This window comes from Ascidia mentula, chromosome 2 (assembly GCF_947561715.1).
Source record: "Ascidia mentula chromosome 2, kaAscMent1.1, whole genome shotgun sequence".
In the NCBI taxonomy this organism is placed as follows: domain Eukaryota; kingdom Metazoa; phylum Chordata; class Ascidiacea; order Phlebobranchia; family Ascidiidae; genus Ascidia; species Ascidia mentula.
Genome location: NC_138567.1, coordinates 1,484,601 through 1,510,693, shown reverse-complemented (window position 1 = coordinate 1,510,693; position 26,093 = coordinate 1,484,601). Strand labels below are relative to the sequence as shown.

General features: G+C 36.1%; 3 protein-coding genes across 4 annotated transcripts; 1 reads left to right on the top strand and 2 right to left on the bottom strand.

Annotated features, from left to right (window-relative positions):
* Nucleotides 1–8,609: 8,609 nt before the first annotated feature.
* Nucleotides 8,610–12,398, bottom strand: LOC145889079 (tetraspanin-18-like). The gene is made up of 8 exons (XM_082979962.1): nucleotides 12,336–12,398; nucleotides 11,418–11,615; nucleotides 11,134–11,208; nucleotides 10,664–10,759; nucleotides 9,962–10,213; nucleotides 9,442–9,537; nucleotides 8,789–8,860; nucleotides 8,610–8,666 (listed from the first exon to the last, which is right to left on the bottom strand). The coding sequence occupies exons 1-8, from the start codon at nucleotides 12,396–12,398 to the stop codon at nucleotides 8,610–8,612; spliced, it is 909 nt and encodes a 302-aa protein (XP_082836088.1).
* A 1,405-nt stretch (nucleotides 12,399–13,803) lies between these two features.
* Nucleotides 13,804–19,721, top strand: LOC145888341 (lissencephaly-1 homolog A-like). The gene is made up of 11 exons (XM_082979071.1): nucleotides 13,804–13,916; nucleotides 13,973–14,051; nucleotides 14,147–14,221; nucleotides 14,475–14,678; nucleotides 15,609–15,705; nucleotides 15,976–16,047; nucleotides 16,307–16,409; nucleotides 16,543–16,642; nucleotides 16,794–16,922; nucleotides 17,112–17,370; nucleotides 18,295–19,721. The coding sequence occupies exons 1-11, from the start codon at nucleotides 13,885–13,887 to the stop codon at nucleotides 18,366–18,368; spliced, it is 1,224 nt and encodes a 407-aa protein (XP_082835197.1). The 5' UTR covers nucleotides 13,804–13,884; the 3' UTR covers nucleotides 18,369–19,721.
* Nucleotides 19,722–20,183: 462 nt separating this feature from the next.
* LOC145888758 (dynein regulatory complex subunit 2-like) lies at nucleotides 20,184–25,311 on the bottom strand. Of its 2 annotated transcripts, XM_082979592.1 has the most exons (11): nucleotides 25,098–25,311; nucleotides 24,770–24,874; nucleotides 24,532–24,679; nucleotides 23,992–24,215; nucleotides 23,345–23,542; nucleotides 22,776–22,981; nucleotides 22,442–22,568; nucleotides 22,022–22,162; nucleotides 21,482–21,597; nucleotides 20,953–21,038; nucleotides 20,184–20,336 (listed from the first exon to the last, which is right to left on the bottom strand). In XM_082979592.1, exons 1-11 carry the CDS (start codon nucleotides 25,245–25,247, stop codon nucleotides 20,305–20,307), a joined length of 1,533 nt encoding a protein of 510 aa, XP_082835718.1. In that variant the 5' UTR covers nucleotides 25,248–25,311; the 3' UTR covers nucleotides 20,184–20,304. The 2 variants fall into 2 exon arrangements, with proteins under 2 accessions (XP_082835718.1, XP_082835719.1); XM_082979593.1 differs by lacking the exon at nucleotides 20,953–21,038 and having other exon boundaries at nucleotides 20,185–20,336.
* Nucleotides 25,312–26,093: the final 782 nt, after the last annotated feature.

Sequence of the window (26,093 nt, the reverse complement as noted above, 5' to 3'; positions counted from 1 at the left end):
CAACAACTTATATCTACAAAAAAGACAATCATACAAAACATACACATAATCTCTGAGAACACTGAACACAGGTTATGAAATTTAAACGAACCCACAAGTCAACGATAAAAACGTTTCAGAATTTAAGCTTGAACAAACGTTTGTTACAATCCGTACTGTAGCAAATTTACAACAGAACTTGGAAAACTTGTAGCACAAATATATTGGTACAAGTTGAAAAGACACAAACATTCAGTGTTGAGCAAAGACGATATTTCCCACTCAAATCCACTCTACTCATTGTTAATACGTTGCATCACCTCCTCACGTACATGCATATCTTCCATAGCAACGTTTCCTCCACTTCTATCATCACGTTTCGGTTTCTTATTGTCGGGAAGGAAGCGCTTTCTGATGGCGTCATCCATTATGCAGTAGATAACAAACAGGACGAATCCCTGCATCCCGTTTACCAAGCTGTGAATGTACATAAAAACCTCGTTCGAGATTTCGTTTCCAATTCCTGAAAAAGATTACGTTTTTTATAACTTACATAATTTTGGGGAATAGATTCACACGAAGAAATGCTGACAATATCGAAACTCACCAGTGAACAATGCCAAGCTCCAGGTTCCACCGAGCATCAGGAAGAGGAAAATGAACGTCTTTGCAGCTCTCTTTGCATCCTCCTGATCAGGGTTATCTCCTCTGTTCCGCATTCTTCGGGAGGTTAATGCTACATAAGATGTTTTCCCGATAATGAAGAGGTTGATGAGAAGAACGACAGCAAGAGGAGTGATGACGGAAGTGTAGAAAACTGGAGTGTTGGGAGTCAACCAGCATCTGTCGTACTTTGGAATTAGTGAAGTGTTGTTTTGATATTGGTGGCACGCCTCGTAATAAGGCTGTGGTTTCATGTAGACGCCGAAGTGGAATCCTGTTGGTGCGGATATTCCCACAATCAAGGCGGGAAGAAGCCACCCGAAGGTCATAAAGTACTTCAGTCGTTTTTTTGAATCCTGGGCTTGGAAGTCGATTGGATTGGAGGTAGCCATGAAGAGTCGTATTCCCTCGATCAGAAACCACATTCCTATGGTAAGAAAAGGCTCTGTAAACTGTTTGATTTGTTGTTATTTAAACATCTTTACCTGAACACATCAAGAAAAAATGGTTTAGCACTGTAAACGCCATGCATGGCTTATCGTGCGTGACGATAATATCGTGCAATAAATTGACACCGTGAAGAAGCAGAAGTGATGACGTCAAACTTATCTGGATGTAAATTCTGTCCCCTCCCTCATTGAAACAGAGCAGGATGATTGCGGTGAGCAGGAGGAAGAAGACGGATGTTGATTCTGTGACGTATGTTGTAATCTGGAACAATTAATACATCAAGAAGTCATAAATGTTTGAAACATTTCCAAAACACGACCTTAAACCAATTTATCATCTGTCAATATAATGGAACTGAATAATTCAAGCACAAGATATAAACATATGGACGAAGCAATATACGTCCACTTACCTTAACACCGTGTGGAACGACGATGGATTTTACCGCCAGGAGGACGGAGAAAACAGTGAGGTGGTTGCAACTGCACGTCACGTGATCAGGGCTTGCTTCGGTTGTACAGCCCTCATCCGAATATAAAGACACTGCTCCGTCGAAGAATGTGCATCTGGGAGAAAGTTGGGAGATTTTCTGGTTGCTTCCGTTTTTCTTCATGTTTTCAATTTCTTCGCACGCTGATTGTGGTGACGTGGTAGGAAGGACGAATCTCACGTTGCCTTGCAGATGATTGTTGAGTTTTGCTTTTCCAAGAGGTGGGAAAATTTCGTCCACGTTCAAACCGACAATAACAATGTAGCTCGTATTTTTGATGGCTATGTAACGAGTTGAGGCGAGGTAACCAACTTGGTTATTCGGACCTTCAACCTCCAAATCCTCTGGAATCTTAAACTGGAGAATTGAAAATGCGACTTGGTTTGCTCCGTTTGTTTCCAACGTTAAGTCGATGCGAGTTGAACCAAGCAAGATATTGGCAGTGAGTTGGGTCTGAGGACCATTCAATGTCGTATGATTGAAGTAAAGTTGGGCATTACCATTGTGGAAAGTAATTATATTTGAAGTTTGATAGAATCGGGTGATATTCTCCACAAGTTGGTCGATGTTTGTTAAATCATCCGGGTTAGCCGGTTGTATAGAAATCAGATTACTTTCCAAACCTGAGAAAATGTTATGTTGAGTTTCTTAGTTTGCAGTTTCAACTGCTGTTTGGTGTTTTTTGTAGGTGCCACGGTTTACCAAGCCATAAATATATTTAAACATTTTTTTGAGGATGTTCAAGTTTAAAAAAATATGTACTCACTACGAATAATTTCATTCCAGTTGGTGTTTGTTCTGGTCGATAGTTGGTTTGTTATTGGGATGGTGGTTGGTTGGTTAATTGTCGTTGATTGTAGAGTTGTCAGTGGGATTTTGGTTGTGTGCGAATTTAGTGAAAAATCTGTAATATTTTTTAATGGGAGACCCATAACAAAAATTGCTTTAATAAAATTTGACCGTATATTTTTTGTATTTTGAGAGTTCACTTACTGCAGTAAAGTGATAGATTGAGGCAAGTGGTTGGTTCTGTTGATAACCAAGCTGATAATTGTAGAGGATCAACATTGGGAAAACCTGTAATGACGAACACAATTAAATTTGATGTAAGAAACCAACAAATAAAAGCATATTTTTTTAAATAGCAGGAATTGCGAATAAAGTAAAGATATTTTGATTAAGATTCCCAAATCCCTATATAAATTTTACGATGAGTTGTTAGTTGCAAAACAAAAAGTTGTTTTAAATATTGTTTAAACCGGATAATGTGACATGCCAAGCTTTGATTGTACGCCCTACTGTGTTTTCAAAACTGCATTGCAACAAGTTTAAGCATTTTTACTTTCACTATAATCGAGCATATATTCGACAGTCAATGTTAATGAACCAATGTATCTTACACTTTTCATATCCTTGTATGGAAATCGTATATCCCGAACCTGGAACACTGGGGATGGATCCTGCAATTATAAAGGGTTAGCATTGTTTCTCATTAGGTATATTTTATTGCAACTATAACAGACTTTACAATAAAAAAGGTGTGTGAAAAATTTGCTCATATATACAAAAAAGGTTGTAATGTGCTCATATAGACTTAAATGACAACCATATGCACAAGTATATTTCTATGGTAGAAAGTTGCTTGGGCGGGAAATCACCATGTATGCGCATTTTTTTGTTCGGTTAGTGCAATTTTGTTCAAACAAAACATAAATTTTGTTGAAAGGGAAGAAAGCATTTGAATATTTAGGTCATCAAAGGGTTTGTATGTTACTTACAATTTTATGTTACCGTCTCTTTTCTAAAATCATACCACAAACTTTCCCGACGTAAACAAAGGCTTATTTTTAGGCCCGGGTCCACAAACACGCTTTGTTTGTTTCATTGACGCGATCGTACGCTCGCGAGAAAGCTGGGAAACGTGAACGTTTGGTCTCAAGGTCACGGGCTTGCGAGGGCTCGGGGTAACACGCGTGACTTGCCGCTGAGTGTATACGCCGGTGAAATCATTTTAATGGAGGTTGTTTTATGAAGTAGTATTGACATTTTCTAGTTACTATCACAGCTTAACAGGCAAGATCTGTGTCTATGAAAGACATATTATAAGATATTTAGTGTTATATATATAGGTGGAAACTAAAGGTAAGTTAAATATTTGAGCATGACAAGGTTATGTCATCCAGCTTTTACATAGTTTAGGTAGTTTCATTTAATCAAAATAATGCTGTTGACATAGAAAATATAAATTGTCATCTGGCCTATTCACGCTAAAACAGAGTGTTCGGCAATTGGTTTTATTTGAAGTAGTTTTGACAAACCTGCTGCCTCTCATAAGGTGAAGTTTACATTATTTTGATGTGTACATGAACGCACTAACAATGAATATGTGTGACAAATTGTTATTTGAAAAATGGCCCATGTGCGAAATTTTCCTTCTAGGTTCGACTCAAACGTTCCGATTTGTTCAGTGTTCAACCTGTGAAATTAATTTTGTATAAGTTACAAAAAACTTCCCATTCCACGTCAATACAACTTTCGGGCTAAACCAGAGGTCGGGAACGTATATGGCTCCCGAGCAAGATGTGTTTTTTTTTATGACGGCATCAGGTTCGCAGATTAGTCCAAGGTTATCCATGACGTAACAATCAACCAAAACAATCCATTCGAAACAACCGTGCTAAGATATGCCAGGCGTTATGAAACACATAAGATAAAATCCTTTGTTTATGCGCCAGATGTCGCCCGAAAAACCTCCCACAAAAATTCATAGCTGTGATTCAGCATAACCAAGTACTGCAAATAACTATGTTAAGTGCAAGAAATGTAGAACCATTAGTGACATATTTTTGAAACAGCTTTGGTGAGAAACTGTGAGAGGATAAATTTTCCATATTGCGGATTATGTCTGGTAAACTTTCCATTTTAAACTTTGCCTCAACTTAAACGCGACGAACATAATTATCAAATTTGTTTCCACTAATTCGTGCTTTGCACACTTCATATGATTTGCATTATAAGTCTGTGGGTGTTTTAAGGAACAGAGACATGATATATTTTACCTCTAATTGTTCTTACCTCCTGTCAAGAACTGCATCAATAAGTTGATAGGAGGGTGTGGTAGAGAGGGAGGTTGGCCATTGATGGAAGTCATACAACATCCACTACCAGTGCACGTATGTTCTACATTGAGAGAGTTGAATTTTATCGGGAAAATTCTGACCAAAGTTTCAATAAATAATTTACCTGTTATATTTAGGCGGTTTATGTTGGCGCCAATATCCCCTGCAATGAAACGGCAACGATTATAGTTTATGAAAACTCAGCTTATCCACATTAAAACCGAAGCAGTACTGCCATGTTATTGTGTTATTGCACGCGCAAATATTACGGACCAAAATGGAATAACTTGAAATGTACGTAACGCACTGTAGATACTATTTTCTCATTAAGGTCAATGGAATACTTTGTTTTTGGGTGTAGTTTTAGATCTCGGTCCTTCTAACTAGATACGATTTTCGCGTACCGCTTATTATCACTAATTTGGTTTGTTATCGAAACAAAAAAACGATACTCCTGTTCTTTGTCGCGCAAAGGTGGAAACTAAAGGTAAGTTAAATATTTGAGCATGACAAGGTTATGTCATCCCCGATTTATTAATCTCGGTTGGTTTGACTCATCCGATAATTTTCACACAAATTTGTTCACACCGCCATCAATGATAAACTGCCTTAACCAACAACCAAGTGGTTCAAGCTTAATATCCAAACTAAACGTCAACAACGTAACAAGAGTTTACTTACATCTCCCACCAGATCCATTGTAAACTTTGTGAGATTCGTTTCGAGGAGCGAAAACTAAAGATGTTAAAAGGAACTTTTCATTTCAATCTGGAAATATTTGATCAAACAAACTATAGCTTTCCTAGCTTCATATTGGTTGTATTATCATCAAAAGGTGAGCAGCATGTACAACATTGTCGGATTATTTTGTTTCTCAGCGTCAAATATTACGGAGTCACCTGACACATTTTTTTCCCGTGATACAATAATATAGTAAATATTTACTGCTGCTGTCTGCAGCTTACACAAATCATATTATTGGCTCCACTTTGCTTATCATATATTGTTCGTAAACTCATTTTTTCGCTTTATGTCAATAGTTCATAAAAATGGATTAAAATAATAAATATTTACCACAGGGAAATATGTTCCCACCACTGCTGTAGTTGCACAGGAGGACGACGCAATCTCTCGGTCCACGACCTGAAACACAACAACATTCTATTTTAACGCAATAAATATATATATAATGTCACCTTGTTTGAAAATATAATGTTTTTGTTGCTGCCAGGCATATTGTAACTTAATAATCTGTTCTTCTGGCAAAGATAAAACGTAACTTTATTCACCGACGTTTCGCCTGTTATTCAACAAGGCTTCCTCAAGGTAATGGAAAATACTTGATACAAAATGCGAAGATGGATTTAGTTTCAGTTTCAAGAAAACTTCGACACAAATTTAAACCGACTTCATTTTTAAACGAACTTACCGCAGTAATCCGACGGATCGAGGGTTAAAACTCCACCAAATAATGAACAGATCAAAACCAAAGCAGTGACGTAACGAACCAGCACTACGTCACGCATTTTGTGACACAGAACACAACAATTTACCATCTTCATTCTCAAGTGGGGGAACATAATTGCAAGCTGTACAACACCAATGTGGAATTATAATATTAGGAGTGTCGGCTTAACTAAACAAATCTTTCTTCATTTAATACATTACATTTCCATGGTGCAAATCACCTTAAATCATTTCATAAATTATTAGATTTTTTTAACCAGAAGCCCAAATGGTGCGCGTTTATGTATTTCTGGGGCGCCGCACGCTTACTTGTGGGCTTTGGAGTTATTTTCTTTCTATAATAAACTGCGTAACCTTCTTGCTGTTGCAGTGATAAACAACGAATTATCGTATTACGCGGATTATGAATGAGTCACCAGTTCAAGAAAGCATAAAACCACTGTTCTTAACAATAAGCAACTGCAGTAGGTGACAAACACAAACACTGTACCGCTCCTTGCATATCACACCTCTTGTCCCAAACCAACCTCAGGCTTCAAACTGAATCCTTTGTCGCAATTCACTGTGTATTCATTCAGTAATTGTACTAAATCGTGTGGCTTCTGTCTCGTTGCGTTGAAAATATAACTGGAATGTTGATGACGTGAAAGGAACATCTCACGTGTTTTCGTCATTTCTCCACTCAACCCTCCTTCTATTACCTCGCATTTTTTTATTTTAAAATCGCGTTTTCGACGGAACCATCACTCTCGACGACATTTTATCTCATCGTAGAGTGTTGGAAATAAAGCCACCATATCAATTCACAAATGTTGTGCATTCACCAACAACCACAATAGTCAGAGGGGTCTAATTGATAAGTACACGTGAACAACACAAGCAGAAATGACATCACTGCAATGTGACGTGCATTGGTGACGTCACGGAACCGGTCAAACGGCAGGACAACAACTGGAAACTTCATCTTTGTGAAAATTCTGCTTTCGCAACAGAATTGTATCTTATTTTTTCCCCAACAAGCTTGCTTTTAATTTCGAGTTTTATTTACAAATACATTTTCACGCAATAAATACAAATGTAGCAGACAGGTCGGCTACCAAACACATAAGGAAATGCACGTCTGCTGTAATAAACCGGTTCCACAATTGAGCAATAACAATAAACTAAAACAAAGCTATTTTTTTATTCCTCAACACTATTTAATTCATACTGTTGTATCAAATACCTCCAATAACCTTTGAAACAACTAAACAACATCTGCCACTCGATAGGACAAACTCTATATCAGGCTTAACGTATGACAATACGCTTACTGCAACGAGCATATATAGGAAGTCACGCAACAAACGAAAAAAGGTTGTTATATTGTCGACTAAATGTAGCATACATACCGTGAGGTTAAAAAAATGAAATGATACAATAGCGCCACGTAGCGCCTTAATATAATGTCATGTATTGTTGATGTTTTTGTGAAACGGCATTTTTTTGCAAATTTTTGAAGGAAAACTATTCATGTATTAAAGCGTTCTTTGCGTCTCTTCTCACATCGAAACCATAAGAATATTTTCAACACATACGACAATCTAATGCTAAATGTCTGTAGCTTCCTGGCAAAGGTAGATCGTGGCTTCTGTAACTGATCTATTTTTGTACAAAACACAAATGTATTCGTTTAATTTGCAGAAACCGATGATGAATATGCAGGCGAAGTTGTTTTTTCCGATATTTTTGAATAATCTAGCTGGCATTTATCCACAGCATTTTGTTTCAAACAAATATATTCCTACACAAAGTGGAAGTCTTTGCTTGGCCGTTTGGTCAGCAAAGTCGTCTGATAGTCACACCAGCTGCACTGATGAGACCTTTTAGATCGAAACAGTGGCCATCTGTCTACAGCTTAAAGAAATATATTTCTCACTTCATAAATTGATGTCGCTTGTATTAAAACAATGCACAATCAACGGCCAGATCTGCTACATTTAAGTATAGGCTAAGTATAGGCTTATTAATGTAACTAATGTTTAACATATGTTTTAGGTATTTTTCAGGTTGGTCTCTGGCCTATTTGGCTCAAACAAGTCATCTGTGTACCTCCTCGTGGTGTGACTGGAAGCAGTTTCGGCTGACCGAAAATGACCACCCAAATTTATGATATCGGAAAAAATATTGTAATAAAATTTATTATCAACCACAACTACAAAAAAAATTAAAATATGAACATATATCAAGGTTAGTTTTCATAGTAATTTTTGAATTTTGCATAGCGTCCTCGACCGAATTACTTAAAGTTGATGTTTGATTTCCATTGATAGGAAGATGTTTTTTTTTAGAGCAAAACAGAAATAAAAGCAAAGGACCTATAGCGCCGTACAACGAATACAAAAAAATATTAAAATCAATAAGAATTCCAAACACAAGAATGAGAATTTATTCTTGTTACGTCACTGGCCGTCTCCAATGCCTTTGTACAGACAACAAGACAGCACCAATCCGAACATCTGGACAAATAAGATGCCTTTAGATGAAATATTTACTTTCCAAATAATTTCGAATTAAGTTTTTACTTCAGGTATGAAATGTTTACTTTCAAACGTTTGCATCACAAACTTTTCTTTCTCACCTCGACGATGAAGACACACACGATTATGATTCCGACCAACCAGAAGTAAATTCCAACTTTTCTTTTGCAGCCCTAATTAAGACGTGACAAAAAATTCATTGTTAAATTACTTTTTTTGTATTCAAATCAAAAAATATACTGAAAGCTATTGTTGCATTGCATTTTGAATGTAATAATATTATTATTATTATTATTATTATTATTTTTGGGGGTTGGGTTTTAAATATTTGCTTTTGAATTGCAATTTAAGAGAATCTGGCCTTCTGTAAAGTATTGACTGCTTCTCTGCGTCATCAAATTTATGTGAGTGTTGCGTAAATTAATGAAGCAGCAAATGTATGCTGTAATCAATCAGAAACTTGTTGCTTTAACAAAACACCTAAATTTGGAAACTAATTTATTTAAAAACAAACATAAACGATGCAAAATTATTTTGAGGGAGGAAGGAACCGTCAGCTTGTCTGATTAAATATTTCACATAACTGCGTCGTAGTCACTTAACACACAGCAAAAGTGTTTCCCAACAACGAAAAACATTTCTGATTTATTTCTAAACAAAAAATTTACACTGGCTTTCGGCAATCCAAATCCTAATCTAACACTTCATGTTGATTTACTTTGCTCACAAACGACATTTTTTGACCAACGCTTACGTTTGTATGCAGATATTCTTTGTACATTCCAGGTGATTTGGGATTCCACATCAAACAATAAGTGACGTTCAATAAGTTGTCTGTTGCCTCGATCAACTGAAAATCAACAACAAGACGACAAAGTTAGATTCACAAAGAAATTCTGTCGTCAACAAGACGCCAAAATTAGAAAGTTTGTCAGTTTATTTTCTATAAATCAGATTGCTAAATCGATATAGTTTTGTATTTTTTGTGATACAGCGGGTGAACCTGGTTACAGGACAAGAAATCCTTAATTTACCTCCAGCCACCCTAAGGGTCAGGGGAAACGGAGAAATGTCAGAAAAAATCAACGACAACATGAAAAACCAAAGGATTAAAGTATTTTCACTAAACCGCGTACAGAGTAATTTTACCGATTCGCAACAAAGAACTCAACCATTTCTCCTGTGCAACTGATAATGTCAGAGTCGTTAGTATGTGATCAAATCACAAATTACTGTATCATAAATAAAAAAATTTATAATTGTAGATGTTTTACCGACTTCCGCTTGCAACAAGACGTCGGTATTTTCTGTCCATCCAGCACGGGAATCCATTTTGGATTTTCAGGAAGCAATCCAATTTGAGGTGCAGGTATTTCGTAATCTCTATTGCTCTCTGACGACACATTTGAGTAGCTTGTATTGACGTAAGGTGGCGCTAAATCCCAACCGGTGTAGTTAAAGTTACGTTGGTTAATCCAATACGTTTTTCTCCAATCTTCTGGTCCGTTAATGCCACAGCATTCCCACTGCAAGGATAACAAATTGTTCAATGGTTTTAAAGAACATTGTCTGATTAAATCTAGTCAAATTCAACAAGGTTGTATACTTCCCAAGCAAGAGATGACGAAATCCTTGTTTATTTGGTGTTTTTTTTTATTAGGCTAATTAATTTGGCCACTAACAGTGTGCACCGAAGCGTGCAGTGTTCCTGTTTTCGCTTTTTCCTCGTATTTTAAGTGTGCTTGTTTGCGTTTGGCGCTCAAAATAAAATGGAACCATTTTAATTTCATTATAACAGCTCATAATGTATTAATGTACTTGCGTTTTCTTTAGATAATGAAACTATAAAAAAATTTCGCCAATTAATTGCTTTGTTCTTCACAAGGAAACACATAGGTAGTCAATTGACGAATAGAAATTGGTTTGTTGCTTTGCATTAAGTTACAACAAACTTATAGTGTTATCTATGTGCTTACTACTGATTGCAGGGTGTCCCAATTATCTGTCGTCATTCGATTTTCGTTTAAGTTTCCATATCTCTTCATCATCGATTCTTTCATGAATTCTTCTATCTGGAAGATTGCTGATAAATCAATATACGTAACAACAAGAGGAATGACCAAACAATGTGCTGGCCAGGGCCTTTTTCCTATACAGTGACGGCAATCATGAGGTCTAATTTTAAAAGAACGATTTTAAACGTACGTTTCGTCTACCATCCGGTGAGACTTTTTCTGGGTTATGGAGCAGCAATTCACCGTGTAATATATGCAGTTACAACACTATCGCTACAAAATCCAACGTTTATTGCTATCTATGCTGTTTTGGGAACAATTAGTCTTAATTAATGGAGAAATTGAATAAATTTGGCGGGTTTCATGCTCATTGCGCAATAGTAGGTAATGTCCATCCATAATGCGATATCGTTTAGGAACTGTTACGATACCTTCGGAAAGTATAGCAGAGCTAAAATTCCAGATGTTATTTCAACAAGTAGGACTCCAAAAACAACAAAAAAGAACTGAAAAAAATAAGTATACGTGTTTTACCTGCTATAATAAGTTAAAACAAGTAAAAAAAAACTTCAGGAGACAAAATTTAAACCAATACAACAACCGTTGTGTAATCCAATTTTTACTAATTAGATTATTAACTGCTCATAGTCAATCATATAGACCATATGTGCAGGTCTGTAATTTTATGGCAATCTAGTAAATATCCTTTACTTACCGTTAATATGAGACATTTGCTATCATTCAATGCCCCGCAGCACCCTAAAACTCCCACGAAGAAAAGGAGTCCGCCAACGAAAAGAAGAATCCAAACCCCAGAGAATATTGCTGAATTTGAAACGGCGAGAATTTGTTGGAAACTTGATCCGTCCACCATAATCCATATCCCGACTCCGAGTAAGGTTCCGCCACTGATCTGAACACGTGAAGAATGTCAACAGAACAAGCATTTTAACCGGGTAGTTTAAGTTTTAGCTCAGTTTATTCCGCAAAACACAAAAAAACAGAAAACATTTGCACTAATTTTCATTGTTTTCGGTGGAAAGACCATATAAGGCAATACAACTCAGCTTTTCTCCACTCAACAATTTAAAAGATTCAAGTAGCCTACTTTCAAAATGCCGCCGAACCAGCATCTCACTCGACAACAAGTTTTGTGGGCGATTTAATATTTCTTTCATAGGTATTTTATAGTTATATGTCTGTTCCCAGCCTTGAACTGAGCCGTCTAACATTGAATTCGCTGACAGTCTATTGTCCTTAGCTGTTAAGAAGCTTGCAGTCTATTGTCCTTTAAAGAAACTTGCACTGATCTTTTGTGGCCTATCTTTGTCAATTACTAGTAAGATTCTTTCCTACATCCTAAAATCATCTTTATTCATAAAATGGTAAGTATACGTAACAAATTAATATCATGTAGCAATGTTAAGAGAAAAAACGTTTTGCGTAAAAAATATGTTGTGACTGCGAATTCGGCAAAGCTTCATTACGATTACAATTATTAAATATCAAAGATTATCAAAGATTAAATATCACACCAGCCGATTAATTGTTACCGGAACAGCGTACGGGCAAGAATTCCTTTAACTTTCCGGTTTACTTTCAGCTCTGTTTATAACACCTGGTTCCTACTCACCGAAAACAGGAAGTTGAATATAAACATCAGAATACGAACGACTTGAAAGCAACCGTCCGCCATTGTGACCAATCTGATACATTGAATACCTTGGAATGAGCAGACGGCAAGTACGTCGTCAGCCTTTCTTGCGTTCCCAGATAATTAGGTCTTGTCCGACTGTTATGTCCAATCACCTTGACACATGTTATTATTGATTTGCTTGCACATTTTTTTGTTCTTACAAAGTGCCGTTTTGTACGACACATTAATTATTGGTGTAAGAAACTTTTAATAACAATAATAGCTCTTAACCGGGCCTCAAACACGTTTTAACATATTAGCGCCGTTTTTGTGAAACATTTTGTGAAACGGGTCCTTAAAAAAACGTATTCTGTTATTTTAAACTAAGCTTGCGCATATATAATAATTTGTTCAGATATGTGCGTAATATTGTCTACTATAAGTCTTGATTTTCGTTTGTGTTTGCACGCTTATCAAGCGTATTTTAGCGTGAATATAACAATCCATTCTGTTTGGATCAAATTGCTTCATTTGAAACGTAAAGGCTCTGTATCGCCACCATGCGTCAAAATATTATGCGAATAACCTACCAGCGTAGTCGTGTCTTTAGGCGTTAGGGTTACCATTTTTGGTCGGGTGATTGGCAGCATTGGTCAAGCGTCCGACCCATATACCAAGAAGTAAACCTGATCAGGATTCGAGCCCAGGATATCCTTAACAATGACCTTTTTTTAGACGTGGCAGTCTCTAATGTCGTTTTTGTAGGGGTCGCAACCACAGAATGGCTATTAGAGGTCCCATATAAAAAGTTCCGGACATTCAGACACTTTTTACCGTTTCCCCTGGTCGCAAACTTTAACAACAAAACTTCAGACATATAAGGAAAACCCGGACGTCTTCGGCAAACCTAAAAATAAAAATAATAACTTTGCACAAGCATATAATACTGTTTAAAAAGATAATTTTGCACTATTGAACTGCTATTGTTTTATTTTTATCTACTGTTTGATTATTACCTTATCATAAGATTTGGATTGACATAAAAATTTTACAAAAGAACCGTTAATTCTTTTATTTGCTTAGACTCTTTTTCGCCATCATGTGGCAGAGTTGATGTAAAGACCCACCAAAGAAAACTTTGAGTTTGATGTGTTGGCGAAATTTGTCTATTTCTTCAATGTGCGCATTTCAAAAGTAATTGTTACTAAACGATTATGTGTTTTGTTATTTTTTCAATTAAAAAGCGCGTATGCAAATTAATGTTGTCTTTGTGATTATCCTATGGATTTTGCTTTTGTGCAGTCATTAAAAAACAAAAGCTTTTATTTATTTTCGGTAATAATCTAAATTAAGATGATGCAAAACCTTTTGTCAAGTATTCTTTTCATTTATTTAAAGTTTAACTCATGTTTCTTTGAACTACCGCAATGAAATAATGTATGTTAAATATATTTTTTTGTTTGCAAAGAATTGGGCAAAGGTACCTTGCTGAGATTCTGCTTTTAGGAAGTTTTCCTGTGTAATGGTTTGAAGAGGGGAAGGAAATATGGTCCTCTCGTCAAGGCAAAGAGATGAATTGTAAGTTTTTTGTAGCATGTGTCTGTATTGTTCATTTACACATATTTTTTGTTCAGAAACTCTGCCATACTGGAGTACTTGAAGTCAAATGGCTACACTAAATCATTAGAAGCTTTTAGAGAAGAAGCAGACGTTGTAAGTTTGTTTTAATAACCTACTGGGCATTAAAATTTGCAAGTAATTATTGATCGTATAGTTGGAACTTCAAAACTGATTGCATTGTTTTGCAGACTGAGCAAACGGACAAAAAATATGAAGGACTTATGGAGAAGAAATGGACATCTGTTGTCAGACTACAACGGAAGGTATATGTCATAATTGATTCTTAAATTTAATTGCAAAACCTTTCAAAAATCCAAATAAGCATAAAAATGTATATACAGAAAAGTGTTAGAGGTAAGATGTATGCTAAATCTCAGAGAATTGTTAGAAATTTAGATACATCTGGACAAATGTTGTTAAGATCAAACCAAAACTATTTTATAGTTTATTGGTAAAACTTAGAAACCACTGAGTTGTAGAACGAACTGCAATTGCTAATTTTACTTCGATGCAAAGGTCATGGATTTGGAAACGAAACTGAATGAGCTGCAGAAGGAGACGAGAGATGGGGTAACTAACTCTCGGAAAGACCCGGCAGATTGGATCCCACGCCCTCCGGAACGATGTTCACTGAGTGGCCACAGAAGTCCTATTACAAGAGTATTATTCCACCCAGTGTACAGTATTGTCATATCTGCTGCTGAAGATTCCACCATTAAGGTAAAAGTGAAGAAAATGTCATGTATGATTTTTATAAGTTTGACTGGCTATGTACCTTGCACCCAAGTCTCGCACATTGTTGCACATCAAAAAATTAAATATCACATACTAATGTTTTTGTAATGGTTTATCCACATTAGCTTCACGGAAATGCTGCAATACTTAATGCAGTTTTACTCTACACACTTAAGTGCAATATAATTATAGTGCTGATTTTATCATAAACGCTTAGTGTTGGTGTTTAACAAAGAAAATATGTGTAACATAACAGGAAATTGATGAACCATTCTGATATGCTTTTAAAAACAGTCGGAACCCACCTCTGTTTGATAGATTACTGAAAGGACCTGTCATATTTAGCCTACTTAAGTATTTTATTACATTGAATCAATTCTGTCAGTAGGATTAATGTTGATCAATCCATCCACAATCAAGATACAGTGGTAGGGATCGTACACCAATCAGCATTTGTCAGTTTATTCATATTTTCCATTTGAAGTGTGTGGAATACTCTTGCCTGTAGTGTTTTGCTATGAGAGGCTGAACATGTGACAGCATTTTGTCGATGGTCGTTCCTCCCACCAATAAAAAATTCATGAGTATTTTAGGGTTTTAAGTGAGGGAGCACAGGTTGTCTCTCCCTCCCACTTGTTGTATGAGATATATGGAATACCTGTCGCACAATGGTTGCTATCACAAAAGAAGGGCGTGAAAAAAATCATTTGTTTGATTTGTTCCATTGATACTAATTGTATTTTTTTGTCCTCAATAACATACAGAAGTGTGTTTAAAACACGCAAAAATAAAAATGCTCCAATTTTTGTAAAAGAAGTATTGGCAACATGTTATTTATAGATTGTGTATAAATTTCATTATTCGAGATTGAAGGCAAATTTGTGTGATCAGTTTTGTGTTTTTTTTTGTTTTTAGGTTTGGGATTATGAAACAGGAGACTTTGAAAGAACCCTCAAAGGCCACACAGATTCTGTACAGGATATTTCATTTGATTCGTCAGGAAAGATACTCGGTAAACTTAATAACTTTTCCAACTAGAAACAAAACAAGATTCACAGAAGCCTGTGAACATTATTATCAAAATACAAGAGTTGAGATCGTCAAATATAAAGGCCCTGCATAGTGGGACGATCTTGTCTTGCTATGCGAATGCATGGTAATATTTCTGCATAGAAACAAAACAGTCTTTACATTTCCTGCATTGAGTTGGGTGTCAGCTTGTCTGTCCAAAATCCTTTCATTCATTTGGTAAAAATTCAAATCTTTTGTTTTGTGTTTTTAGCTTCGTGTTCTGCTGACTTGAGCATAAAAATTTGGGACTTTGACGGTTATGAATGCACAAAGACACTGACAGGTATAAAATATATCCCACATATTACAAGGCTCATTACCTCATATAATAGCATGACAATTGGTGTCATATGTTAAGTACTGTACTCAACATCGTTTTTCTTTTGAACAAAGTTGCTATGTAACAGTGTTTATCTGTTATACTTATTATTAAATAGTTGACTTCTGAATAAATTTGAATTTAATCTAAATTTAACTGAAAAAGTTTGAAAAAATGTGCAATTTTTTCCAATACCTCATCAGGTATGTTTCATATTTTGCAGGTCACGATCACAACGTATCGTCAGTGTGTTTCATGCCAGACAACGATCATATTGTGTCGGCAAGCAGAGACAAAACAATCAAACTATGGGAACTTGCTACTGGGTAGGTAGCTTGCTTGCTGCTTTTATTATGAGTTGGATCTGTGGATGTAAACTGCCCTGTAGTAAAAATATAGACAAAAAATACTTTGACTACAGCACAAGTTGGTCTTTGTATGAAAATCATTTTTTTACAGTTATTGCATTCGAACTTTTGTGGGTCATAAAGAATGGGTGCGAATGGTTCGACCGAACAGGGATGGATCTCTGCTTGCTTCATGCTCCAATGATCAAACGGTAATATCATGTTTTATTTCTACTTATGTTAAATGTAGTCACACTGATCTTACGTACAATGTTAAAACTCCTAAGACCAAAATATAAGGGGGAAACACCCTAAAATATAAACTACATTCCTTTCTTAGTTCTGATAAATTTTTTGCAACAGGTCAGAATTTGGGTGACGGCATCTTCGGAATGTAAGTTCGAACTTCGAGATCATGACCATGTTGTTGAATGTATTTCGTGGGCACCGGAGTCTGCACATGCTAACATCTGTGCTGCTGCTGGAGTTGAGGTTGGTAATCCTGTGTTTCATCAAAAAACAGAACTATAACAAAGAGAGCATAAAAATGCCATAATGTTGAAGTAATTATTGAAAGAGGCACTGTCATTATATTTTTAAGTAAACATTTTTAGCATTTTGTGTGTTTTCGACAATGAAGTCAAAGTGAAAATTTGCATTGAATAATTTTTGTATTCTCAGGTGAGGAAGGGTGAGAAAGTTGGTCCATTTCTCGTCTCTGGTTCTCGCGACAAAACTCTTCGAATCTGGGACGTTTCCACGAGCCAGTGTATGTTCACACTGATTGGGCACGACAACTGGGTGCGAGGAGCAGTGTTCCATCCTCGAGGAAAGTTTCTGCTTTCAGCATCCGATGACAAGACGCTGAGAGTTTGGGATATTAAGAACAGACGATGTCACAAAACTCTCGCGGCTCATGAGCATTTTGTCTCCGCTCTCGGTTAGTGACGTTTTGTTTGGTTTTTATGATTTAAACCTAGTTTATTTGGGGCACGAGGTTTTTTTTAGGAGAACATGTTGTTTCTTGGGTGCAAAGTATCTGGAGTTAAATAGTCTAAATAAAAAAGCCAAAGCTAAAATGCTGTTCATCATAATGCTGGTAAACGATAAGCTCATACAGGGTTCATCATCAGTACTCAATGTTGTTTCTTCGTGCACAGTATGTGTACTGGTAACTATCTCTATTATGTAGCAGTACATTTTACATTATGTTAGACTACATGTTTGTATTCTGTCATAGTTAGCTGCATTAAATTTGTAAAACTATTTGCTGTAGTAAATTAGTGCGACAATACCACAGACAGAAAAAAAATTACGCATAACCCCCCTTAAAATTGTCTGAATTTGAAGACTGGAGCTTGGATTAAAACTGTGCTTAAGAATTCTGTATAATACATGAATTGTAAAGATTAGGTTATGTTCATTTACTTGATTCTAAACCTCAAGATTTCAAACCTAAAAAGTTTAGGACATAAAGAGCACTGGGGATTTCCAAGGTGTATAAAAAACATTTCAATATTGATTGAATTGTTGCATCATGCTTTGTTGTGACGCTAATGTGCGACGAACAACTTAATTATGAATTGCAAAAATCAGGCAAAAGGTTCCTTAACCATGTAAGGTTTCAAGTGTATGAAGAGATATCGGTAACGGAAACTCTCGTTATATAAATGTAAATTGATTGATTATGTACATTGGCCAAGCTGGATTAAAACTATTTCATATTTTGAAAATATAGAATTGCTTCTTTTTCGTACATATGCGTTATCACTTTCAATCTTTTTCAATGGTGCCAATAAACCAGAGACTATAAGTGATGTAAGGACTAAGAAACTGAATAGTTTTGATTCAATCTATTTTTCAGATGTTCACAAAAGCAAGCCTTACATCATCACTGGGAGCGTAGATCTACTTGTAAAAGTGTGGGAATGTCGCTGACAAGTGTTTCAAGTCAGGAGAGTGGGTTTGATCACACAAGGAGGCATTCACACATCACAATGCAGATCAGTGATATTTCACTTTGTCCCGATACTAATTCAAATATATTTAACTGCTAGTCACCGACTTTGCGATTGTAAAAACATGCAATGAAAGAATGTTTAAGATCTTTCTCCTGGTTTTGCAGTTTCTTGAGTTTGGAAATGGGAAACGTTTTTGCACTATATGTATGTCTTCTAAGTAGGTCTCCAAATGTATAAAGTTATGCTTTGTTGATTCAAAGTTTCTGCAGCCAAAAAACTTTTGTGAAATAGCGGATATATCTCTATCAGTTCTGTGGCCTTCCCCATGGTGTAAAAGTAGCTCAAAGCACGTTAAGTATTTCTGCAATATATTTAAAAATCTTTTCACCTGAAAAGTGTAAAGAAGAAGCGCTGACTCTTGTCTGGCTAAAATAGTTGTCGTTTTCTCAGCTGCCAAATTTGCTGCTCTGTCCAGTGAATTGGTGTTTGGTTGCTAGGCAATTGTCACATGTTGCAGGTACTTGTGTGTGTTGTTTGCGAACAAGGCTACATACTCTTTCCAATAACAAACCAAAGCTAATTGATGTTTGAATACAGTGATTTATCTTTGAACAACATGAAAAAATGTGTTTTTCAAAATGTTTTGCTATAGAAAGACATCACAAACACTACTTCCCACAGTTGAATAATCAAATTTTGACATAGATTTAAGGAAAAGTCTTACGTCCACCAAAATGGTGTTGCTTTTTCAAGTTTGTTTGCAACTACCATACTGTAGGTCACCTGAATAGAATTTATAGTATTTCAAGTTTCCTTGACCATACTTCAGTGTGTGTGGCATGATTTTTGTGGTGTTTATTTATGTAAATATAAATTAACTTGTTGGAACACTATTGAAACGCTTTGATGTATTTTCATTTATTTTTTCTTGTCGCAAAATTTGTGGTGAATACTTTTGTCACAAAACTGTCCAGTTCCATCACCACGGCTACCACGTATTTGAGTGCGCAAAAAAACGTGAAACTTGTGTACTCTATCACCATGGAAAGGCCTGTGGCACTTTCGACAAACATTATTTTCTAGTGTTATCGTGCTGCATGTGCTTCCGTTACTATAGCAACTAACCAATGTTCTGAAATGTGTCTCATTGTAATTTCACTCCAAGCACAAGAACACAAGTTTAAATTAATGATTGGACAAAGATCAGTAATTTCCACTTTAACAACACAGGAGAAATCATCCGGCATGTGCTGTTGGCTTGCTTCACAAAATGTTTACTCTGTAATACTGTCACTACTGGTGATTATCGTTATAACTCAAATACATGTTGTCACGCTCTGGTGTTGAGAAGGTTATTTGAGATGTTGAGGTTAACAGTGGGATGTAAATACTCATGTTAACCCAACTAGTAGTTGTTTATATAGGCGAAGTGAAGCCAATATTATGTATTATGAGAGCTGCATGAAGATGACCACTGTTTTTAACTACTAGGTCTCATCAGTGCCGCTTTGAGTGATTATTGTAACAATCTTGTCCACCTAATGGCCAGGCAATGTGGTGACTACAACCACTGTCATCCGTTGGGCACCAAACTTCTGGAGAAAACAAGGTGGAAACACTATGGCCAAGCAAAAGCCCAGCCAATGGTGCCATCAGCATATTTGTTTGATGATTGGTTCAAATCACCAAGCTACAGTTTCAGTTGTTCATGTGCACTCGCGGTAATCTCACATTTGTAAAACATTTAAATATGGAAATAGTAAAATTATACCAGCATTATTTACAACAACCAATGTTTATTATCCATAAAAACTACACACAATAAAATCTGCACAAATGAAAAGGTTTTTCGATGTTTCAAACGGTGTGTTTGACGACGTGAGCTGCTTCCACGACTGTTTGCGCTTGCCTTCTCACCCGTGGATCCAATACTGGGACTGCAAGACTAAAAATATACAAACATTGAGAATTATTACATTGCTTTTAACTTGGGACGGGTTTTAAAATAAATAACAAACAACTCTGAAACACTATTAACAGATTTCCCTATAATCTGTTTATCCTTTTGCTTATAATTCTGAGAACAAAAGGCTGTTGGAAGTTCTGTTGGTGGCATAAGTTAAACATCACTGAACATGTCAATGCTTTCTGCAACATGGGTCACACGGTTTGTTTTTAAAAATATTAAACAAGATTATTAATGTGACCAATCACAGGTTACTTCCATTAAGGCTTGAGGCATTTACATTTAATCCTTGCTTTGGCCAAAATTAGGCAACACATTTGTGTTGGCATCACGACACTCATAACAGGTTTTCTAACACAAAAATTCATAAAACACACAAATTGAGCAGCTACAACTGTAAGATCTCAAACAAACACCAAGCGATGGCATGGGCACCAATAAACCACAAGAGCTATTGATGGGTAGCGGCAAGCCGCATACGGTGGCCACTCGGCCGTGCTGGCCATAACAAAACCTATCACAATCCCCACTCGGTTCAAACAGTAACAAATTAACCAGACAAGCCAAACAGCAACTGCACACCACTGAGGTTTACCATCGCCATCTGACTTGGTGCCATCTTGGAGTAAGTGTAGTTTAGTCACTTGATGGACTCTCGAGTCCATCAAAGGCACCGCAAACCTGATGTTTTTACATTTTAGCAAGCGGGAAATTGGATTGAGGAATATTGTGCATATTATTATCTCCAGAAGCATTAGGGTGTGTATTTTTAAGAAGAAAAATCCATATTTATCAGTGTATTTTTAAAAATAGGTAAAGCTCTTGACAGCGTAACGAACAACAAAGCCTTAATACAAGATTTCTGAGTTGTTTTTTGAGTGATATTGATGAATTGAGGCCTATAAGTAGGCAAATGTATATATCTATACAAATGAAAGTCTTCCGTTTGCTCACAACGTATATCAATGTTTACAACACTTTTTAATTGAGGTAATTGATGATTCTTCGGTTATGTCAAAGAGAAACTTACTGTATGTTAAGGTTCGCAGACTATTTTCTTGTCCTAATACTTTGGCGTTCAATGAGCTTGGCCATATATTGGATAAATAAAAACTAGGCCTTACTTGACGTTGGTCTTGTGGTTGACAACAAACAAGGGGTTATGCTGAGATAAGATTTCATCATTCACAGATATTCCATCCAGATATTGTTTGAGCACATGACGGAGTTGCTGATTTTCCTGCAGTAAACAACGCAATTTAAAACCACAATAAGTACAACACAGTGGGTTGTCCTGGTGTTAAACAGGGTTATAAACATTTGGGGCGATGATTATAAGGTTACTGTAGTATTGTGTGGCAAACAGTGTAGAAAATGTTGTGCCACATACACAAGCCAAATTACAAATTCCTGACACAAACCACCCTTATGTAAGGTCAAGGTAAGGGTAACAAAGCAACCATGCAATAACAATTACATTCCAATGCAAAATTAACTCAACAGCTACAAATCCTCAATAAAGAAATAGTGACTATAGTGCAGCGTGAGTATTTAATTCTGACAAATTTTATTTTAGGCTAATAATGGACAAAAATTGAAGCAAAACTACTATCCTTTAAGTATTTCACTATTGCTTGAAGGGAACAACAAATTTTGTAGCTGACCTGGCCAAGAATCTGTTTCTCTTTGTCAAGAGCCAACTTGTCCAGAAGCACTTTGTTATGTCGTTTCCAGAAAGTTTCGAGTGAAGTGTATTCATGCATGATTCCAGCCAATGGCTCACTGGGAGTCTCCAACACTGCCGCCTGCATTTAAGAATTAAAATATAAGAAATACACAAAACATAAAAGTTGTTTTGTCAAGGCATACTTGCCGAATTGAGTGAAAATGTTTTCTTATATTAGATTGTTTAAAAGGTGACAGGTATGAATATATAAGTTTTCGTGAATCTAACATGGCTATGATGGCAGTTAACCTTGATCGCTAAGTAAGGGCCTTTACAGTGGAGCGATTGTGCCTTGCCATGTGGTAGCATAAAACACTTCTGTATCTAACATGTTTTTGATGCCAAAACATTTTCTGACCTCCACATCTTCCTGTTCTTCTTGGGATAAGGACGATGCATAAAATGGAAGGACTTTTTCCTCCTCTGTCTCCAATTTGCGACACATTTCTGCCAGACGAAGGATCAGTTCTCCTTTACCTTGAACCCTGGAGGAAAAAAACAACATTAGGAATTCAGTGGAACTTAATTCAAGATATTATACAAAAATTAGCTCTGGTACATCAATTTAAAAGATGGTAAGTCAATTTTTCGCATGTTGCAAATGAGCAACATATATAAGGTAATAAGTCAGGCAAGTGCTCAACACAATTGAAAAATAATGTTGTGATTGGATTTAAACCGTAATTACTTACTGTTTGAGCTTCTTTATTGCGGCGTTGCTCTGCAAGGTGAGGGCGGTGAGTTGGGAACGTTCTCGCTCTCTGGTGCAATTCATTTCACTTTTCAGTTGTTGGAAATGTTTCTGGACGTGCTCGCGTTCCTCTCTCAGTCGTTTATTTCTTTCTTCACACTCGCGTGTATTCTGCTGCATCTTGGCCCGGAGTTGACCGATCGTGTCCTGTGTGGTCAGGTGGTTAAATCCTACTGCCACCATGTTGTTTACAGTTTTCAAATTTCAACACTTATTAAGAAAGCTTGATCTCCAATGTGGACAGAATCTAGGCCCTGATGTGTCACTGTCTTAAGTAAACAAACTGATCTAATCAGAAACACTTTGTTTGAAACAAATCTTATTGAGAATGTTTTCTTTTTGAAGAATTTGGGTTTCTTTAGGGCCTGGGAAATATAGGCCAAAATTAGAAAAAAACATTTGTGCATTTGTATTAGAAAGCATTCTCATAAATGTGTTTCATACCAGGTTTGGCAGGTTACAAGGAGACTATTTGTTAAAATGTTTGAAAAAATGTGAAACCCTTTGTACCTGAATTCTCTGCAACTTTCTCATCTGGGTTTCAATTTCTTTGGCGCTCTTTTCATCTTTCGATTTAAGATTCTCGAATGCAATTTTGCGTTCTTCTGTGGTTTCATTATAATTTCTCAAAGCAGACTGAAACTGTTTCCACAGCGATTCCACTGTACCTTCCAGTTGAATACGGAGGGCATGTTTTTCTTCTAGGTTCTGCATGAAGACACAATCATGAAAATGTATGTAAAGATGAGTTCTTTCCAGTTTAAAGTGTTAAAATATAACAAACATTGTACCAAAACCATTTTACAAACCCACCTAAATACACTTTCCAACTGTCAAGTTTGATAAAAACTAGTGTAAAACATTTCCAACAACAAGGGATAATTTCCTTTACGGTAGAAACATTAATTATCAACAATCATTTAGATGAGGTAAAGATTGTTTTTGTTCTATTTGGATCAATATAATTTTAATTCTGCCGTATATACAAAATATTTACACCTCCAAGAACAACATGAAAGAAGTTTGTGTTTCTTTTTCAGTCTCTTTTTATATATATTCTAATCTAATGTTGTGTTACCACAAATACAGGGAACAGTTTTCAAAAAAGAACAACCCACAGTGACATAAGTATTGCATGTAACTATCCCATCTCTCACCTTGTTCTTAATTTCATCATTCATGCTCTGGAACTCCTGCCTTCCGTCTGACTCCTTCTCTTGGTGGTTCTGTTCCATCGCAAACATCACGTCTTGGAGATGCTGCATCTCACGTTTGTGACATTGGTTGATTAACTGCCGTTCGTCCTCAAATTCTGTTTTCACTGTCGTCAGTTCTTCATGATATTCCCCACGAAGTGTGTCGAGTCGAAGGCGATGATGATCTGGGATACAAATGTTAATGGATAGTTATATTTATAACAGTTGAAAGCTCAGGTCACAGGAAATATGTTTGGCACTTGACAACAACTTTCTAGGTGGTTATTTTGTCTTTTACCACAAATCTGTAAACATGTATTTCTGAGGTTAAAATCTGTTGTCTTTCATATGAGGCAAACATATTTCCCTATAAGGCATTTTGTTGTCTTATTTGAAAAGAATATTTGACCACTTTTGCCATGTATTTGATAAAGAGACTTGGCTCAGACATATAGAGATAGCTGACCATAAGTTAGAAAAGTCATCAAACAATATACATACCGATGAGGTCATCAACGTTACAAAGGTGGCTTCTTAGTGCCATGTTGTATTGCTCTTCAGCTTCCTCAGTGTCCTTTGCGAGAGCTTTGATGACGCTATCTTTTCGATCAACAACTCGTTCAAACGTCTGACTGAGAATTTCAATGTCCTGTGTAACAACATAGCTGGTGTAATATCCACTTCTTAAAAGTATCAATTGTTGTGGATATATTTTAAGGTATTCAGACTAATTTCAAACCTTTCGAAGTTCTTTTGACTTAGCCTCCCTCATAATTTGTCGCCATTGTTGGTTAAGTTTGTTCATGTTAACTTTCGTGCTTTTCTCCTCCTTGGCCAGTTTGTCCTGCATTGAGACAACATATGTTTTCGTGTTTCAATACAGACACATAACATATTAATGTTCGATAAACACAAAAACGCATTTAATTTAAAAGCGAATCACCAATCATTGATGGAAGACTACCCAATGTCTTTTATATGATAATGTATTTTTTCTGTGCAAATTACCAAAAAAAATCGTAAAGTTTTTCACTATTTTTCCAATCTGGTAGCCTAATGTTACACACTTTTAAAAACTGAAGTAACATGTCTTCTTTCTTCTTCCTCATTTCTTCTTCAGCAAGAGCTTTTTGTTCAAGATAAAGAATCCGCTCTTCTTCAGACATTTTGGCTAATTTGCCTCCTCCCTTCTTTTTTCCGGACTTTTTCTTGGCCATGGTTTTAAACTTTACTTTTTATCTGCCGTTAAACAAATTCTCAATACAAAAATACTAAACCTATAGGCCTATTACAGAAATATTGTAGCGCGGTTTGCAACATTTGCCGTTGTCTTTATAAGTTACACATATATGATGAGCACGTGTTTTGAAACAACTAAAATGTGACTATACAGAACATGTTACTTGTTTTGGTTAAAAAACAAATACCTTCAAAATATCTTTCTGTGTGACGGAAGCAATTTACTGTGGTTGCCTTGACGAACAACATAGAAATTTTACTCAAAATTGTGCGTATATTTTTATTGGCCTTTCCAGATTTTACTGCTTTTTGTGTAATTATAATTTCTTTTTAGCTATTTGTTGAAATCTAAAAAACTAAAAAGGGAGTAAAAATCCGAGGAATTATATTTCTGCGCAAGAAAATTTTTTTGATCAGACACAAGTTGTCGATCAGACGTTAAACCTAGCGTCAAGTGTTATCTTCACAAGAGATTCAAAGTAACAGAAGAGTTTGCGTATTGTGAGTGAGTTGTGCGTTGTGATGTGGGCTTGTCAGAACAGAGATTCTCAAATTACGTGTCATTGCACCATTTTGGGGTCGCCGTATATGATGTTAGGGTCGCGATTAAATTTTGTAGGAGTAATTCTGTTTTGCATTGAGTAGTTGCATAGCATTTTTCCTTTTAAATAGGGGTAGGCTATAAGGTAGAAATTTCAATTAATATAGAGGAATCGAGTAACCAAAAGTTGAAAAAACCGTAGGATTGTCGGAAGGAATAACAATGTTTTCTTGCGTTATTTTCAACAATATTGAGTTACTTTTTAAATATTATCAGTTTGATT

Bases quoted from the DNA above. Each gene is read 5' to 3' on its own strand.
- LOC145889079 (XM_082979962.1), bottom strand. From the start codon at position 12,398: ATGGCGGACGGTTGCTTTCAAGTCGTTCGTATTCTGATGTTTATATTC. The intron at 10,214-10,663 runs GTAAGCACATAG...TTATCCTTGCAG, and splicing joins GGGACACCCTGCAATCAGTA to TGGGAATGCTGTGGCATTAA. The intron at 8,861-9,441 runs GTAAGCGTTGGT...CGTCTTAATTAG, and splicing joins AAGAATATCTGCATACAAAC to GGCTGCAAAAGAAAAGTTGG.
- LOC145888758 (XM_082979592.1), bottom strand. From the start codon at position 25,247: ATGGCCAAGAAAAAGTCCGGAAAAAAGAAGGGAGGAGGCAAATTAGCC. The intron at 23,543-23,991 runs GTGAGAGATGGG...GTCTTCATGCAG, and splicing joins ATGATGAAATTAAGAACAAG to AACCTAGAAGAAAAACATGC. The intron at 22,569-22,775 runs GTAAGTAATTAC...TTTTTCCTCCAG, and splicing joins GCAATAAAGAAGCTCAAACA to GGTTCAAGGTAAAGGAGAAC.
- LOC145888341 (XM_082979071.1), top strand. From the start codon at position 13,885: ATGGTCCTCTCGTCAAGGCAAAGAGATGAATT. The intron at 14,222-14,474 runs GTATATGTCATA...TTCGATGCAAAG, and splicing joins TTGTCAGACTACAACGGAAG to GTCATGGATTTGGAAACGAA. The intron at 16,923-17,111 runs GTTGGTAATCCT...TTGTATTCTCAG, and splicing joins GTGCTGCTGCTGGAGTTGAG to GTGAGGAAGGGTGAGAAAGT.